This window comes from Protomyctophum parallelum, assembly GCF_964188405.1.
Source record: "Protomyctophum parallelum genome assembly, chromosome: 15".
Classification (NCBI taxonomy): domain Eukaryota; kingdom Metazoa; phylum Chordata; class Actinopteri; order Myctophiformes; family Myctophidae; genus Protomyctophum; species Protomyctophum parallelum.
In genome coordinates this window covers 22,071,272-22,091,042 of record NC_139710.1, presented here as the reverse complement: position 1 = coordinate 22,091,042, position 19,771 = coordinate 22,071,272, and the positions used below count along the sequence as shown (strand labels likewise).

Genomic DNA, 19,771 nt, shown 5'->3' with positions numbered 1-19,771 from the left:
CCATCCCTCTTCTACCCCCATCCCTCCTCTACCCCCATCCCTCCTCTACCCCCATCCCTCCTCTGCCCCCATCCCTCCTCTACCCCCATCCCTCCTCTACCCCCATCCCTCCTCTACCCCCCATCCCTCCTCTACCCCCCATCCCTCCTCTACCCCCATCCGTCCTCTGCAAGGGTGCAGGCATTATTTTGTTCCGACAGTCATTAGTTCGACACCCTAGTACCCAAACACTAACCTAACCCTAAACGCACGTCAGGGACGCCATGGGCGATTTATTGTAAACCCGCAACACGGGTGATTTGTAACCCTGCAGCACATGCCGGGAGCGACGGGCGATTTGTAACCCACAGCATGGGTGGTTTTTTAACCCGCAGTGCATGTCGGGAGCGACGGTGTTGTCGGACTGATGGCCGTGGGACTCTTGGTATGTCGGATAAACGTCTCTGTCTGCACCCCCCCCCGCCCCCCCCCTGCAATACCCCCATCCCTCCTCTACCCCCATCCCTCCTCTGAAATACCCCCCATCCCTCCTCTGCAATACCCCCATCTCTCTTCTACAACTCCCCCATCTCTCTTCTGGCCCACCTCTTCCACAATACCCCATCCCTCTTGCCTAGAACAGGAGACTGGTAGAACACACACATTCCTCTTCTCCATTAACCCCTGGGCTTCCCTGCAATGTGCAACAATACCCCCCCCCCCCCCCCCCCATCCTCTTCTATTCTCTACAGAGAACATAAATCTGCCTCTGAGTCTAGGACACAGAACAATAGAGAGCCCAGGCTCTATATGGCTTTTAGGTTGCCTACAGTATGGCATCTTAATATATACAATATAATGTAGTGCGTGCGTGTGTGTGTGTGTGTATATATGTGCATTCAATTCATTCAAAAATGTGATCATTTTAATATAAACTAGAAAAAGTGCCCCTCGGGCACAGGTCTCCACCAGGTTTGGAGCGTTTCTGCAAAATGTCAAGTGGCATTTCTTCCTAAGCCTAGTGGGAATATGCATGCCGTTCCACCGCAATCAGACGCTGTGTTAATGATTTGCAGCATTTTGTACAAAATGGGCCACTCCTGAACTTTGGAAGCCAATCTTAGCCAATCAGGATGGAATATGAGAAATCAAACAGACGACTATAGAGATCATGTGTACCAATTTTCGTGAGATTTGGATAAAATCTGAAGGAGTAATATCAAAAACATTGTTTTACATAAGTTGGCCTCCTATAAAGAGCAGATGCAGGTCAAAGTTTCATCACCATCAGGGAGTGTGCATACAAAGTTTTTCACAGATCGGTGCAGTTCTAGGTGAAAACACGAATGGGCCAGTTTTAGTGCCACCATGAGGCTGATATGTACATTTTCAAGTGGCATTTCTTCGCCGGCCTAGTGGGAAATAAAAAGTGCATGCAAAATGTCCCTCAAATTACACGTACATGTGCGTTCATGATTTGAGGCATTTGGTGCAAAACGGACCAATCCTGCAGACTTTGGAAGGCAATTTTAGCCCATGGGGATGGAATATGGGGAAGTGGACCATGTTGATCACATGACTATAGGGATAGTGTATACCGGTTTCCGTGATGTAGGGACAAAAGTGCGCGAGTAATATAAAGAAATGTGTTTACTGTAGCAAAAATCGGCCTCATGGTGGCACTATAACAGGCCATTGTGGAAAAATGTGGGCAGAGGTTCGTCGTTGACATTCAGGGAGTGTGTGTCTTCATCAGGGCCAGAGATTAGCTGTACACAGCTGGACACACGGACGGAGTGCAAAACCTACTCTCCCCATGCCTTTGGCCTGGTGGAGACAATGAATAGTGTAATGTTCGTTGTTGATCTGTGCGCTCTTTCTTTCCCAAGGTGCTGTACCTGCTGGGGGCGATGTCTCTGTCCATGGCGTTGCAGCTGGACCGCCATGGGCTGTGGAACCTGCTGGGCCCCAGCCTGTTTGCTCTGGGCATCATGGCCGTGGCATGGGTGAGTTTTACAGGCCCACTTCACCCCTTTTGCAACCAGATCTGTGTTTAAGGACACAAGAAAGTTTTCCATTCTGACCTGAGATCAGATTCTAAAAAGGTCTTCTACATCCTGACAGTTTTCCATTCTGACCTGAGATCAGATTCTAAAAATGTCTTCCATGTCAGTCGCTCTTCGATTTAAAAAGAAAATAGCAGACCTACAAGCTCGTAGCGCGCCACTCGGTGGCGCGCTATGAGCTTGTAGATCTGCTATTTTTAAATAGCTAAAGCATAACATAATGCTAACACCAAAAGGGGTTCCCGCCCAAAATGGGTTAATGTGGGTTTGTCTCAGTCAGACAAACCCACAGACCCGCCCACATGGTGGGGCAGTGCACCAAAGCATTATGGTTTTGTAGTATTGTAGTAATCCAGCAATCCAGTCAAACCCTATAGTCAAACACACAGACTTCATTATTTTTCTGGCCATAGGGTGCAAATGTCAAATTGTACTACTGTTATCTACTACAAATACTATTAACTATTAACAAATGCTATTAACTATGCTATTAACTACTATTATTAGTGACTGCAGTTTCTTCCAGCGGTGAATGTCCTTTTAACTGTTTGTTTCCTAAATTGTATACGGTGAGTTAAAAAGAAATTCAAACATTTTTCAAAAATAATTCAATAAAAAGATAAATCCATTAGGGCAGTGGTTTTCAACCAGTGGTCCGGGGACCACCAGTGGGCCTTGAGGGGGTTCCAGCTGGTCCCCAGCTAAATGATGGAGAGTTGGTAATCAAATGGGCCCTTATCGATCTTTAGTTCAACTGTTTAATCATGTCTTCAATTAAAATACTTTCATGGGTGGTGAATGGCAAATCTCTGAATTCCCCTTTTTTATTTTTAGAGCTGTCAATCGTATGCATGCTTTCAAAATCATACATAATATTTTTTGAAACACAGGATGTGAAAACAGCATCATTTTGATTGTGATGTATATACAATTGTATAATTGTGACCAGTTTATATTGTGCATTTCCCATCAGTGTGTGTGTCGGTTGGTTGGCTGGTTGGTTAGGGTGAGAGAGCACGTGACATCATCAGGGATGGTGCATGTGACATCAAGTGACATCATCAGGGATGGAGCATGTGACATCAGGGTTGGAGCACATGACATCACGTGACATCATCAGGGATGGAGATCCCTAATGTCATCAATATTAAGCCCATATATGGAGATCCCTGATGTCATCAGAATTGACTTCATAACCTACCAAACCCGCGTTTTATTCCATTGTCTTTCCCTGCTAAACACGCTAAACCCGCCATTTGTTTTATATGTTTAATTAGTCTTTGAATAACTCTTTGTGAAACTGAGTCCAATGCAAGTGAATGAGGGTGCAAGGGACAATCTTGGCTTGCTAGCGTCTTTGTTGTTGATCGGATCGCGGAAGTGGCTTATGTGTTGACTGGGGAACAAACGATGGGACTATGGGATTTTCATCATAAGGAGGTAGAATTACAACGCATTGACTCCTCAAAGGTAACTGTAAATACCGGCAGTCAACGTAACTTCTTTTATTGACTAGTTCGGCAATAAAGCTGTTTTAACAGGCCCGAAAATTAAGATTTTACTCCCATGCCAAAGCGCCAGCGCTCGCCCAGCAGTCTGCTGTCACCCAGGCGGATGCGTGCACACGAGCGTCGCTTCTCGCCCTCAGGCGTCTTACTGGTTGTAGTAAAAATAAATCTGTACAAACATACAGTAAATATCGCAGGATTGGTTTTAAAAAACACTCTGATTAGAAAAACGGTGAAAATTTGACCACAATTGTCATGGGTAAGGAAAGGAAAGTAAGCAGTTTTTTATTAACTGCTCCAACTTGTGTTGTCCTACACGTTACAGTCTAGGTCCAGGTCTCAGAATGCAGATGAGGAGTGTCTTCATTGTCCTTCCCATTGATCCCCTGACGTGTGACACAACAGACGCAGACCTAATCAGTCACATTGGGTTGCAGGGGGCGTCGGGTGCGTTTGTGGGTTGGGAACTATTGGTTTTCTGACCATTGAAGCCATCCCACATTAGCATAGAGGGAGCTTTAAATGTTCCGCAGCTTGTGGGTATTAGTCATGCGTTGTAGTTCCATTATAAGTCGGCTTGTACTTTCACAGACTGCTCTCCGAGTCATAATGTGCTCCCTCAACTGAGAAGATAAAAAATAATAGTCTTTCAGGCGCAGTTTGGGAGGGAAAAAAAGATGCTTTAGCGGCAAAGCTCGAACATGAGTTTGGAAACAAGGTCTCTGGCCTCACTAGAAAAAGCCTTGGCTTGTGCTGAATATAGTGTGGGAGTTGTAGCTCGGAGAGCTGCCCCTTTTGTGAGCTGAAGAAACTGGAAACTGCGGAAGATGAAGTGTTATTCAGTTCCACTGCATAAGCCCTCTAGCTTTGATACAGTTCCAAAGGTAGCCTACAGTACAAAATATTCCTTATTTTCTTCAGAGATTAACAACAGCCCTTCAGAAAAAGTCTTGTACAGTCTTTTGTGACATTCTTGCAGAATCACCCAAAGCCTTTCACAGTTTTTCTGAAGGTCGTGGCTCATCTGAATTTAAATCAGACTCGCTGACATCTGATATCTGTACTAAACAATATTACACTTTTTGGGGTAGAGCAGGCAGAGCAAGCTTTTTCATAGTCATTTTTTTTTTGTATCAAGAGGCATAGGCTACAAAAGAAGGCCCTGTGAACTGATTTCTGCACTGACTGGTATTAGCATAGGCCTACAGCAACGTTGCATACAAACTGCAATTCAGGGTTGGGTGATATGGACAAAAATGTTATATCACAAAATAGCGAAAATAGGCAATCTACAAGTTCACACAGTGCTGCAATGCGGCACGTTGTGACATGGTGCCTAAGTAATTAAAGGAAAAGACGACACTTACGCTATATCACAATATATGTACATCCCAGTTTAGAGTCTCATATTGCGATATAATGTCAATATAGCCTGTTGTCCAGACCTACATGTAGTAAAATGTAGCCTGGCTAATAAGCAGGTTAAAATTAACCTGACTCCGCCAGATTGCAGCAGTATTGAGTTCACCAGTTCCCTCCTCCTGCCTGCATCTGGGATCTCTCAGGCAGAAACGATGAACCCGGAAGCAGCGGGACAAACATTTGATATCTCCATAATAATTTGGAGTTGTAGTCCTGTTGGGTTGTGTTTACATTTGCGCTGTGGCAGTGCTTCAATATGCCATAAGTCTCGCGTTGATCCCGCCTCTAGCGGCCTCATACAGCCGCATATCGCTCCGGCCAGAATTGGACCGGAGTACATCATCTCTGCCTGAGTCACTGTACATAGCAGATCTACAGGAGCACACATTGTGACTTGTGAGCCTGTAGAGATTTCATATTTTCAAATGGCTGAAACATTATATAGCTGAAGTGGTAAATGTATGTTTTATAATAATAATAATAATAATAATAATCAACTAGTAGGTAAAGTTTTCAAATAAATATAGTGCAGTAAAAGTACAATATTTGACTCTGAGATGTAGTGGAGTAGAAGTAAAACTGTAAATTGGAAATACTCAAGTAAATACAAATACCTCAAAATTGTACTTACTGTAAGTACAGTACTTAGTTACTTTCCACCAATGATTGCTGCTATATAACTGTTTGCTTCATGCTGCCGCTCCAAGTGGTGCTGGCCTGGGTTTAATTAGAAGCAGAATGACCTTTCCTGTGCAGTGATTCATTGGGATATAATTTAGGATTTTCTGATCTTCAAAATAACAGGTGCTAGTGCATTGTTTCCCAAACTTTTTAGCTCAAGATCCAAAAGAGAACTTTGATGTCTGCCCGGGACCCACATCTGCTATTTTCACTACTTGCGAAGTTGCGACCCATACAAATATTGTGTATATTGTGTTTGGGAAACAGTGCAGTACAGTACAGTACATGGATGCATTCTTTCCGAGTTCATTTTGCTGGGCTGGGGGATGTCCCCCCTCTGGTAATCTTTTTTTTTTTTTTATCTTTTTTTATCACTGGTGCGATATGTTTTAGCCCTGCGTCTGGGAATAAACGTCAAGTACATGTATTTTCCTTTGAGAAATGTAGACAGTCAAACAATAAGAATTTAGGGAAAATTTGTCCAAATCTATTAACAAAAAAACGTTACAATAATGAAAATAGCAGATCTAAGCAAAAACCCAAGAATTTCACTCGCTAATATTTGTATAATGGAATATACAGTATAAGAAATCAGACTTTTCCCTGCTTTCTATAATTATCTTGGTAATACGTAGTTGAACTACTGTATATTTTGCTTAAAAGCAGCTGTCATACAAAAGTTCACAGGATTTAGAGATAGTTTCCGTGGAATCATGTACAACGAGTAAGTAGGGCACGGGGGCGACTGGGTGATGGAGAGTTAAAATATTTGCTCACCACCGCAGATACCTGGGCTGGCCCGGACGGTGCTCTAACCAACACAAATGGCATTGGTGTTGGCGGGTGGGAAGCCGACGGGGGGTCAGTGCCTGTTCAGCATGGAAGGGATCTGGGGGAGATAGAGTGAATCCCCCAGCGAAACTTCTCGCTGCCAGGTGAAAAGAAATGGCTGCCAATTCCATTTGTATTGGGCACATGGTGAAGTAGTATACGCCCTCCTTTGGCCAATAATGGGGGTTGGCAGTGACGGGGACCACAATATACAGTGGGCAACTGCCAGGCAATGACTAAATTGGGAGAAAAAAGAAGAAATGACAAAACGGTATAGAAAGAAGAGCAGGACATGACTCTCTGTGTGTGTGTGTGTGTGTGTGTGTGTGTGTGTGTGTGTGTGTGTGTGTGTGTGTGTGTGTGTGTGCGCGCGCGTGTGCGTTTGATTCCCGGCCAATCAGACGGTGCGTACCATCCGGCGGCGGCGATGCTACCCCCCGACTTGGAAGCGCTGGGTCTTCTTCCTCTTCCCGGGGACCATGATCGCCGTTTCAGCCGTGGCACTGTATGCCTTCGTGGAGACCGAGGAGAACTACTTCTACATCCACAGCATCTGGCACATGCTGATTGCGGGCAGCGTGGGCTTCCTCCTTCCCCCGCGTGCCAAGCCCGACGCCAAGGTCACCCCGCTGAAGCGCAGGCGGGGCTGCGGCTATCAGCTGTGCGTGAACGAGCACGAGGAGATGGGCCTGGTGGACCCGGCCATCATCTCCATCAACAGCATCTGTACCAGCTGATAAACCTCCACCCCCTGCCAGCCTCTCCCAGCCCCCTCGTTACCTTAAAGACACTTCTGCCTGACTTATACTTGTTTGCACGCCATGTCGCGCACCGAAATTAGCCTATTTACAAGCTCACATTGCAATGTGGCTCATTGCTCCATGTTCAGAGCTTGTAGATCGGCTATCTGTGTGCACGGCTCCAGCGCACAACTAAGTATAAATCAGCCCTTCATTGCCTTCTCTTACTTGGGGGGGAAAAAAAATTCACACATGGGAAAATAAGCCACAGAACTTGAATACGCAAATGTAAATACATCAACGCAAATACGACACATTGACTGTTTTGTTCTTTTGGTTGCCGTTATTGTCATGGTAATTATCAACACTGCTGTAATTATTAATCCATTGTTGAAGTTGTTCTAATGAATTGTCGGTGTACAGTGACACACTGTTTGTGAATATGTATTTAAAGTCAAAGCTGAAACACTGCTGCTACTTGACGGTGACTGTAAAACTGGTTATGTTGGTTATTTATTGACGGTCTCCTAAAAAAGGCCAGCTATTTTACGGTTTGGTTGCAGACTGGGGGGAGATTTGCGAACCATTAACAAGGGCACGGCTTTTATGATATTCTTTTGGAATATCTTTTGCACTGAGACACAAAACAATGTTATTCTGTACATTTTTATAATATAGTATGTATAAACCACAATTGGCATCACAGACGTTCAAATGTAAATCTAGTAGTCATGTGGAATGTTAGATTGTCTTTTTTGCAATTGTAATGTATTCGCTTTTACACAAATGTGCTGATTGCTCTTAACAGGAACAATTCCAAAGTCCAGCTGCCTGATGGAAGAGAGCGGAAGGCAGGATTATTTTTAGACCTCACACCCAAGACCTCAAAATCTCTGTTCTTTCTGCCAGAACCTGTCTGACACTGGATTCATAAACAATAAATGTTTTCTTTCTTTAAATCAGCATTACTTTTGCTTCCATACTGTAGCTTCTGTGTATTAGGGGCAGTGAACCCTCACACAAAGACATGATATTGCAATTTCAGGTCTAATGGAAGTCACTGGTAGCCAGGCGCTGAAGCTAGCAACAGCATGCTCTCACGAATGGAGCAGGAAATAAATAATTCTACTATATTTAACGACTGATTCACCGTACAGCAACAGTCCAGACTCCAGACACAGAAGTGCTCATGTCCATTACAACATATTGTAGACACACTGTAACTTATTTCATTTAGAATTCATAGTTATAATGTGTCTACTCTCAGTTACAATGAATGGATCAAATTAATGTCATGCAACACAGATCATGGGCCTTATTTTTTTATGGTTTAAATTATGGCACACGCCGGTTGTATTGCACATGGTCTAAAACACATGGGCCATACCTTGGGCCTGGGGCATGTCCAACTTCTGCTTAAAGTACAGCGCAAGGCACAAAATGTTCCGTTTAATCTGACGGGTGTGTGTCTGGCATAACATAACCGAGTATTTCCCTATTCCGGAGCCATGGTGTGCCTATAGCCTGCCCCAGGAGCCAGTGTGATTTCTGGTCTAGAGAGGCCGATTCAAATTTGCAGGCGAAAACAGACGGTGGATCCTATTGTTTCACCGATATGTGTGTACTGTCCGCCTCCACCACCTCCTTCTGACTCTTCTCATTCCACCTAACCTCACGTCACCAGGCTTTCCACCTCGGAGGAAAGCCTGGTCTGTGTTACTAAATTGCAGTGTGATCCGGTTGGGAGTAGATGATATCTTACATCATGTTGTAGTCATTGTTTTCTAGTCATCAGGCCGGAATCCTCAAACCAGAACGTCCTTTCCCTCAAACTGGAAGAATAATACCTTCCCAATAAAAGCGTAGTTTCTCTGATTTCTAAAATACTAAATAAATATAAATGTGAGTGTGCTTTCAGAGACTATTTAGCGTCTGTATACCTTTGTTATCCCACAGGGAAAGTCTATTCTTATCGCAGGTCCATAGTCAAATCCAAGGTCAAAGTAAGAGCTTTGTTTAAATTGTTTCTCAACTGCCTTTCCCCTCACACCTGGACATTTATAGTGAAGTTGACTCTCCAACACATTAGCTTCAAATTGACCATCCTTCAGGACTATTGGGATGCAATGAAAGCAAAGGTGATATTCAGCTATCATACAGGGCGGCGGTGGCTCAGGGGTAGAGTGCCTGGATGGTAACCGTAAGGTTGCCAGTTCGAACCCGGGCTCCCCCAGAGTTACTGTCGAAGTGTCCTTGAGCAAGACACTGAACCCCTAATTGCTCCCGATGTGCTAGTTGGTGCCTTGCATGGTTTCCGCTGCCATCGGTGTATGAATGGGTGAATGTAATGCACAATCTCTGTAAAGCGCCTTGGATAAAGGCGCTATATAAATGCACCATTTACCATACATGCGAATACATGCAAAATGATAGTTTGCAGCTGGTTAAGTTCACACATGGGCTGATGGGCTTGGTGTTGTTTAATAATTATTTAATTTCAGTTAAGCTTGTTATCAGTGTTCATGTGGTTGACTAGGCATGAGCTTTGTGTGATTTTTATGTTATAGGCACTATATGGTTAAGTTTATAAGCATAGATTCAGGATTTGGCAAGGATGTTCACCATGCAGTGCCCTATGAAATTAGGTTTTGTACAGGGAGCCTTGTGGCTTAAAACTAAGTCTTTATTTTACTAGTGCCATCTTACATTCTGATCCTCTGTCAAGAGCACAGAGCATATAACTTTGTGGAAGATGTTTGACAGCATGAGTCTTCAAACCTTTTCAGCCCTTAGTTGATTCCATTTAGGTCCAAACTGATAGTTTAAATAATTGCAATGATATTAACTATTCTGGGCGGGAACCCCTTTTGGTGTTTTAACCCTTCTGGATGGGGAGCCCTTTTGGGGTTCTGTACAGTATGTACAATATTCAAAAAATACAAAAATGTGATACTGCTATAAATATTTGAAGTTTTTCCAGAGAACTTAGAAGAGATTTAGAAGGCGTTTTTAGAATCCTAAATGGGTTAAAAGGGAATTTGGCATTATGGTAATTGAATTATAAAATCAAGATTTATACATGTATTTCATGTACATTTTCTTCACAGTCCTTCCAATAAGGTAAGATAAAGGAAGCTATTTTAAGAATGAACTCAATATTACATTGTATTTAAAGGGATTTTTCACTTTCAAAAGAACTTTTGGTCATTTTATTGTCTACTCAGGCTTATGTGAACACTGCAGACAGTTTTTAAGTTGCTTGATTCAGTATTTAGATATTTGATATTCATTTTAGCTGCCCCGTCCCCTTCCTATACAAACCCATTGTAATTTCAAACTCCATGTTAACCATGATAAAAATACAGACCTTTTTTCTGGTGACTGATAGTGTCCAATACGTGAGGGGCCATGGTTTTTATTTATTTTTAATAATTCTTTTTGAGGTTTTAGTCTCTTTCGACCTCCTCCTAGATTATTAATTATTACAAATAAACAAGAACAGTAATGAAAAGACCACTGCCCCTCACGTATTGGAAGGACAGTATCAGTCACCAGAAAAATGTTTGGGTGTTTTCGATTAATCTATCATGGTTAAAATGGATTTTGAAGTTATAATGGGTCTATATATGAAGGGGGTGGGGCAGCTAAAAGGAATATCAAATATCTAAATACTGAATCAAGTACCGGTAACTGTCTGAGGTGTTCACATAAGGCTGAGTAGATGATAAAATGACCCAAAGTTTTTTTTTAAGTGAAATATCCTTTATACCAAAAAGTCACATTTTGGAATATCAAACAGTGGATATCCCTGCATTTCCAATACAGACAAATTCAAGGAAAGTAACTCGTTTGTATTCATGAATTCCATATATATCTAAAAGGAGTATTACTCTGACACACCATAATCTACTACAGTACAAGAGCAATTTTAGCTGGTGTTATTTGCTTGGCACTGGCAGTTCTTTTTGGGGTACATCCTGCTCTCAGTAAATAACAGGATGAAATGAAATGATTACATGACAATGTGCTCTCACTGGCATGGTAGTGACCTCCAGCCACTGATTCTCTTTGTTCTGAATAATTTACAAATCATGACCAATATTGTTTTGGTTGTAAATTTTTAATGTGTACAGTAGATTGAAAAAGTAATACATGTAAAGACCAGAAGAAATGAATACTCATTATGAACTTTTCTGTGTATAGATAGATAAATGTACACACACTTGTATAGCAAATTAATGCACACTATAAAGATACTTGAATGCATACTGTACGTAGAAAAAGGCATGCTGCCGATTATATGCCATCATTAATCTGAACAGACCATTTTGTATATCAGCATTGTGTTCAGTATGAACATAGGGCCTATTTGGTCAGCCTCAGACAAACATTCAAAAAGCTGCACACTCTGTGCTGCCATGAGACTGGTCTTCTCTGCTCTAGTGTCCTTTTTTCTTCAGGTTCAATCCTGTTCCTGCAGTACATCTTGACAGAATGCCCCTGTAGTTGTCTGTGTGGGATAGGTTGCCTGCCTGGTTTATAGGGAAGATGCCGGTGGATCACCACGGGGTCTGTACTGTCATGAATGAACCAGCTTGGTAATTGTCTCCTCTGTGCTTGTCCTAGTAACTTGTCACTCTTTCGCCTTCTTGTGCCCAGAGATGGTGATTTTCAAGACATCGCCATATTTCTTGTATTATATAACAATGATTTGGTCCCCATGTCCTTTGGGGTAATTTTGTCACTGTATATTTGCACATATGTGAAATTTGACATCTGCATTTACCCGTCCTAATTAGGAGCAGTGAGCGCTGTTAGTACTGAGGAGGACCTCTGGCATGCGACCACACAGTGACCGCAGGGAATCTTTGAGTCATTATCACAATGACCCGCCTATCGAATATCCTTGTTCTCTCACGCCCATGCATGAACACTCATCTCCACAACATCTGGGTGCTGTGTCCACATAGGGAACCTTTGAATCCTTCCTTTTCTGAAACAATCCCTCTCTGCCCATCTTGCTTTCTTGATGAACACAGAAATGTCATTGTTTCTTGTCACCCGGGTGAGCAGTATGGGTTAGCGCCCCAGCCTGTGTCATCCGTGAGGAGGAAGTCCAACAAACCTTGGTGAGGCCTTTAGGAGGGCCATTATAGTCCACCACTCCTGAGTGCAGTGCCTGGTACTGGGAGTCTGGTGCAACGCACAGGTCCTGGGCCTGGTGAGAGCAGGAGTGGACCTGGTGAGACGTAGGAGGAGCCCGGTCAGGAGTCAACCCACAGAGCCTAGTCCTTCCACGCGCCAGATTTTGGTTCTCCCAGTACCAGCAGAGTAGATCCGGAGCGACGGATTGTGTGGCCTTGCTCATTCCCTGATGGACTGATCAAGGGTATAGCTAAGCAACTGGGAGGTAAATCGGGATTTGATCAACCCCGGCTGGGTTGCCTTTGTGGGGGTATGATGTTGGAAGACCCGAAACCCCGTTGACCTCAGGAAACATCACTGAAGATACGTCCCAGGTGCATCCATGCAATGTATTTTTATTTATTTGTAGTCTGTACTAGTTACATGAGTCACCACTTTCAAGGACTTGGAGACTTGCAGAATCAGAAATATAGATACCTTTGCAACTAGTGGTGCATTCAATTAATCGATATGGCAATATATCGATAGAACATCCAGACAATAGGTGAATCGATCGAGAGTCGGCTGTATCGATATGGCAAAACAGCATGAATTATCTGGGTGATCAGTGTTAACAAACGTACCTCTGTTTAACGTTATCAAAGCCCCCCTTGCAATGCACTCCCTTCCCAGACCCCTTGTTAGGATGTTTAGACATTTTATTTTAATTAAAGATCTCTGTGGGTCTGAAAGTGTTTTATTGTATTTGTGCAACATGGACATTATTTTGAATAAACGTATAATCGATATGGTATTGTGATACATATCCATTGTGAGATTGCAAGCAATATCCACCACTATTTGCAACATGACCAGATTATGAATCCAATGCTCGATTCCACTCCCCCAGACTCATTAACTGAGTCCATGTATTACCCTCTGGATGCCCAGGCTCCATGCTGCCTTGAAGGCCACCAGCAGCTACTATACTTGACCTTTCTTGATTCACAAAGTCACAATCAAACTCCACATGCACTTTGTAATGGACAGAGTCTAAAGTTCAGTTTAATTCTGACCAGTCTCCCCTTGGTGGGAGAGTTTGCCTTGGACTTCTCACATCCCTGGAAGCTCAGCAAGGGTTCTTTATAACATGGTTAACAAATATGAACCTAGGCCCCCCCCACCACCCTCAAGGAGGTGTGACGTCCTAGTCTAACCTCACAAAATCACACTATATCCAAGAAGGTTGGCATAATAATTAACAACAAATTAAATTATACTAGTCCTTACCCGTTCTGAATATATGAACAGCAAATGATGTTCAGTGTGGGTAATGTGTTGTAATAGATCACATTACTGATAGGGGGAACGGGGAATTGTTTACAGATGGTCTTGGGAAGTTAGGTTGGGCACAAAAGTAGGCTAATTAGTAGGCTACTGTAGTTTATTTTGCAAGAAAATGCTGCAGGACAATCATAAGTATACCATTGATAGCTTGGTATTGTGGCTGCTTTGGAGAGGTTATCCTTTAAGATGAATAATCAGTTGGATAAATATGATTTGAAGTGGAACGTGTTCCTCAGTCATGTTGCAGGTCCTTTGGTGTGATCCATGGTCAGGCAATGCCCTTTTGCTTGTTTATTGTATTAATATACATAGTCCTTACCCGTTGTATGGACTATTGCCCCCCATAAATATATTTAATTGCTCTTCATTTTAACTTGTATAATATATTTGTGTCTTTTTTGTGTGAATAGAAACAGCACTATAACATGAAAATATTTGTATAAATGCATGGTAGGGAAATGTTTTCATGGCAAGGACTGTAAAATGTACACTTATTAGCCCACAGACCCCCATTTGAAAAGTATGAAAGACCCCAGTTTGACATGCAGCACAGAAAGTATGGGCTGTCGCACAGGTATTCCCAAATGTACAGTGTGGGTAATGTGATGTAATATATCATATTATTGATATATGTATTTTGAGGAAGAATTGCTTTAATATAGACTTGTTCACTGGAAATGGAAAAACAGTACATCATAGTCATACATAGAACTGAAAGTCTCAAACAGTCATTGTCATGTTAGTAGTGTAGTAATTGCATTTATGGGGAGATGAGTTGTTCAGTACCCCCCTGGTGGCCGCGGGGGGTACTGCGCCCTGGGTTGGATTATAATTTCATATAAATGGGTGATGTAAAAACAATATCTGTACAGTAAATACGACAGTTGCGTCGGTAAAAAGTAGCCTAGCTGGATTGTGGGAGCGTGCAGATTTATTTTGGCATGGAGAGATGTGTGCTAATAGTGTGGCTCGGTCGGAGATAGACCACGGACAAATAAATGGGTTTTTATTCACTAATAAATTCATTATTAATCTTATTGGAAAAATGGCTTCGTTAAGACCTCCATATTATTATGGTCAATGCCTGTGTGAAAAGTGGGAGCGATTGGTGCAGGCAATGAGGAGATAAGTGTTTGTTTCTGACAGACAGACAGACAGACAGACAGACATTCGCTCGTTTATAGTATGATTAACTAGCATTGGTCTACTCTATACCAACTCTAATTACGTCTGAAGAGCTTTAGTTTGAAATATGCAAAAAGATTAATTTGACTGCCTGGCAGGGATATTTATACAAAATGGTAACTGGTGCATGTAAAAGCACCTTTATCCAAAGCGCTTACATTTACCCATTCTCACACACATTCACACAAGAATGGCAGAGGAAACCATGCGGCACCATTTAAAACCATGGTTGAGTGGAGTCATAATCTATTCAGGCTTCAGGGCAGCCATGTTTCATGGAAATGTAGGCAAAGATTGTCACATTATTTTACTAAACAGCCAGACATTGAACCTTAATTCTGACCATAACCAAACTAAAACTTAACATTCCCTTGGGTTTCATGAAAGACTGCACATTAATTAGGTATCCCATTAACAAAAATGAACACACAAACAGACAGGATTGGTGACAATACCCTACCATGCGTTGCAGGGAGTTGTATCTCAGGTGTCGGAGTTGTGATAATTTATTCCATTCTCGCATGAAAGAAAATGTGAGTTAAATTACAGGTGCTGTAGCACATGCAGCATTTTGACACATGCAGGATGTTGATTTCCTAACTGTGATGCCCCATGGGACAGGTCCTTAGACTGAAGCTAGACATGGTGTGAAGAAGAAAGGGATTGTTATGTAGTGTACAATGGTTTGGTCTTTTTTATATTCTGCATACCTGAGCTGGAAATGAAGAGATACATCAATTGTCAGCACACTGTGCAAATTGAATGCCTCTTGAAATAGCTAGGCTAGTTCTAAGGCAATGTCAAAGACAAAATCATTGAATAGACATACGTAATACAGTAGCCTACTGATTTGGTCTGTCCTTCACACATATCTGTCAGCCACTTTGTTCCAGACAGCTGATCTGGGCTTCTGATGAAACCCAAAAGGTCATGTTACATTGTGATAAATTCACTAATCCATTTCATATGTAGAGAGGTTTGCCTGGATGCTGCTGTTACTGGAAGATTGAGTGTCTTCTGTCTTGGTATATAAATAGCTTCATATAACTATCCATCAGTCCAGAGCGTCCAGAGCCATATAATATATAAGGCTCTGCATCAGTCATACTGGATTGTGGTTAGCTGTTGGTACTAGAGTAATATATATAGTGTGTAACCCATAATGCTATATTCATAAGATATATATTTTTTTAAACAAGTTTACTTTTGAATAGCTAAAGTACTTAATAGGGCTAGGTTTTACTTCGCTAGTGCATTAGGCTATATGGACCAGCTGGTTTAAATTATTTCGACAAGGCAATTCAATGTGCTTTATAGAACAAGAAAAGGAAAACAATGATACAATAAAAATAGTTACAACAAGTAAACGAAACGCAATATGAATCCCTTGAGTCCCCTCCCATGTTCTATTCCCTTTTTTACTTTCTTTATGATGATTTCCTGTTTTTCATAAAAGTGTAGGCCTATTTGTACGTCTTTAAATGTTCTGATGAATTGAAAACGGAGGACCCAGATGTAGGCTACTAAACATTAAGTCTTATTATAATTTCATTATTTTTCTCCAGAGGCTGGAAACTGCGTCCTCTGGCTTTCATAGTGATTTCAACACTTTCTTCCCATGCAGACGGACTCAGGACTTGCATGACCCACGCGGCCACGATCTGACACAACTCGCTTCTCGCAGTCTCGCATGTTAATTCCTCCATTGATAATGACCATGCTTCCTGTTGAATCCTGCAGGTATGTTTGTTAGCCAGCATTTCAAACTTTCTTCCCGTTTTAATTCGGATGCAAATCCCGCCTCTTACCATTTTTGCAACATTTGGTGAAGCCAGTTTAAAACGGGTTATTCTTTAATAGTTTAATTTACATTTCCTGTTGCTCGTCAAGATACAATTCGCGCGTTGTTGCAATGTTTTTAAAGAACTTAAGATGTTTAAGTAGTTGGCTACATCAAGCTTGTCATTGATGAGGGTGTCATTCGATTTGATGTTTATGTTTATGTTTAAACCTGGTTTTTAGTTTCTAACCACAGCCTATTTGATTGTTTAGTAGCTTCCAGAGCTCCCGAGGATTGTTTTAGTTTTCCTCGGCTTTATCATTGATAAAGTTACCTTTAGCGGATTTAGTTATGGTAGTTACAATGTTTCTAGCTTGTTTTGTTGGGTTTTTAGGATGCCCACATTGCCCAGTTGGGTTTGGAGATCACTGTCGATTGTCGAAGGTAATTATAGCTGACTGACACTATGCAGATCACAGAACTTAATACTGAATGACTTAAACACGGGTGACGTTGCATGTCTGGAAGCATCTGTGTTTAATATAAGTCATTCAGTAGGTTATGTGCGTGTGCGTGTGTGTGTGTGTGTGTGTGTGTGTGTGTGTGTGTGTGTTTCATTGCTACAATTGCCAGCAATCATGTGTTCGCCCTACAGTAACTCCGTGTGGAAAGCCTGTTGACGCAAAGTTACAGTAACTGAAACATGCACCCGCCACCCACAATTAGGCGTGATTACCTTCAGTGGAATCAGCTGCTTTGCCTGCCAAACCTGCTTCACCAAACTGCTGTTAAAGAAAGGAAAGTATAGCGACCTGCAGCATTGTGGGTTTGAGTCTCACTGGACCCTGCTAAGCTCTGGTCTGGAGTCTGGACCGTCCTATTTGACTGTAGCCTACTCATTAAACCAGGGGTACCAACATTGGCACAAAGGAGGGTGATGATGATCATCACTGGCATAAGTGTGTGTGTGAGAGAGAGAAAGGACTTGATTTAAGAGAAAGGACTTGATTTAAAATAAACTATTAAAAAAAACTATTAAAAAAACGATTTAATAAACTATTTAAAAAAGAACTGAGTGTTGCAACTCCCCCCTCCTCTCTGACTTACTTACATCCTAGATGGCTCCAGCTTATAATTAGCTGTGAACTGAGATGGACATTTCACAAACACAACTGATGTACATTATTCTGCACACTAGCATTGTAAGGAAGGCTTTCTCTCACCTTCACCTCATATGTGTTGGTTATTTGTTATACTGTAGGTTGACATAGTTTTACCCACTGAATATTGGTACTCCATATGGAGCTATATCCGATCTTACTAACCTATCCAAACCCCATATTTGGACGTGGTTGACCTAGAGCTCCATAGAGCCATCAGATTCAGATCTAGTACTGACATAAGGTAAAATTCCTGTGGATATAGGTGCAGACTCATCATCGTAGCATCACTAATGCCAGTGATGTCACAAGCATCCAGCTAAGCACTTTATAAAGGGTTTTGTAACACACATTCAAATTCAACCTTTGAGTTCTTTGACCAGCTCTCACCGAAAATACTCCATCCAATACCATCTGTACAAGTCAGGATATTTGGCCTTACAACCCAGATATCGCTGCATTATACAGAGTCTTCAGAACCACTCTTAATCATCAGGTTTGACATCGTTAAGTTCTTACACCACACCACTGCCACAGGTCCTATACTTGGACAACCCGTCCTTTTGAGTAGTATTTTCTTACTGTTATCTCAAATGGTAAACAATGGTAAACAACACAAATAATGAATTAATGGTTTGAAATATTATTCCACACATCCCAATGGAAGAACTAGCATCACTGAATGGATACTTTTGGAATATAGATTTACATAAATTGGTATTAAAAACTGTTTACAAAATAGAATTTATTCTGTATTACAGGCAATTGGCAGGTCCAATCATGAACAGACTGTAGAGAAGATCTCTGACAAAACAGTTGCTGTCTCTCTCAAGCATTGACACAATTAATGCACTGTTCAGATAGCTGTGTTAAGATGTTGAACTGTATTACTGACATGTGATGTTACTGATTTTTCTTTTTGACAGGTCATTGCTTTGGATGACAAAGTGAGAAAATGGAGGCCAACCATAGGTATTACAGTATAGCTATTTTATATGGAGACAAATGGTCAATTGTTACAATTTACATGAACAAAATAATTGGGTTCTGGGTCAGCTTAAATTAAATGGTGCAAAAAGACTAATGTTCTGACAGAAGGTGTTTTCATCAGTCAAGGACAAGACATGACACATTATCTTAATAGCCTAATTTCAATCAGTTTGGTTGGTGAAATGCACACATTATATTATCTTGTTGAATAATGATGAATACAGTACAGAATATATAACCATTAACCAATATGCTTTTCTTTTCCAGCAACATCAATTATGAGAAAGATACTGCTGGACAGGGAGACATGCCCAAAGCACAACAACATTCTGAGAGCGAAGATGATGGATTTGACAGCATCGGTGATCCGCCAGTGTTCACAGACCTGTATGACCAGCCGATAGATGCAGCTTCATTCCTGTACGCAATTATTTCTCACATAATAGCTTTCCATGTTTTATACTTTTTGAAATATTTAACTTTAATCATTTTGTAATTGAATTGGGGCTGCTCTGATTGGACTGAAATGTTGCCCATAGATAAACCAAGGGGCCAGCTAGGCACTCCAATGTTGAAGCGCTGGGCCCTAGTGGTAAGAGGAAGGACTGCAGGCGGTCCCGTGGATTCTTGACGAGGAAACCCTGTGCAACCGAGCGCTCAATGTTAAAGCCCAGCTGCACTTCCACATTTGGACACCAAAATTTGGTGTCCAAATGCTGAATCAGCGAAAAAATGCGGAAATAGACGGTACTTCCGGCAGCCTTCCGGGTGCTTCAAAACGCCACTGAGCAAGTTCTGTGTTTAATATTTATACATTGAGTGAGCAAGTGGTCGTCATACTAGTACTCATCCATACTATTAGACTTGGTAACAATATCCTTTAAGCTAACTTCAATCTGTTTGGCTGGTGAAATGCACACCAGGTTAGGTAAGGGGGCAGTGGTGGCCGAACGGTTTG

General features: G+C 41.8%; 2 protein-coding genes across 2 annotated transcripts in view; both read left to right on the top strand.

Moving 5' to 3' along the window:
- tmem8b (transmembrane protein 8B) overlaps positions 1–7,224 on the top strand; it is a gene marked incomplete at its 3' end in the record, with an annotated part of 37,149 nt that extends 29,925 nt beyond the window's left edge. The window contains exons 9-10 of the mRNA XM_083783214.1: positions 1,869–1,985; positions 6,889–7,224. Coding sequence (XP_083639340.1) covers positions 1,869–1,985; positions 6,889–7,224 — 453 coding nt within the window. The remainder of the gene's footprint in view (positions 1–1,868; positions 1,986–6,888) is intronic.
- tars1 (threonyl-tRNA synthetase 1) overlaps positions 1–19,771 on the top strand; it is a 117,279-nt gene that overhangs the window by 61,917 nt on the left and 35,591 nt on the right. The gene's annotated exons all lie outside the window — the stretch shown is intronic.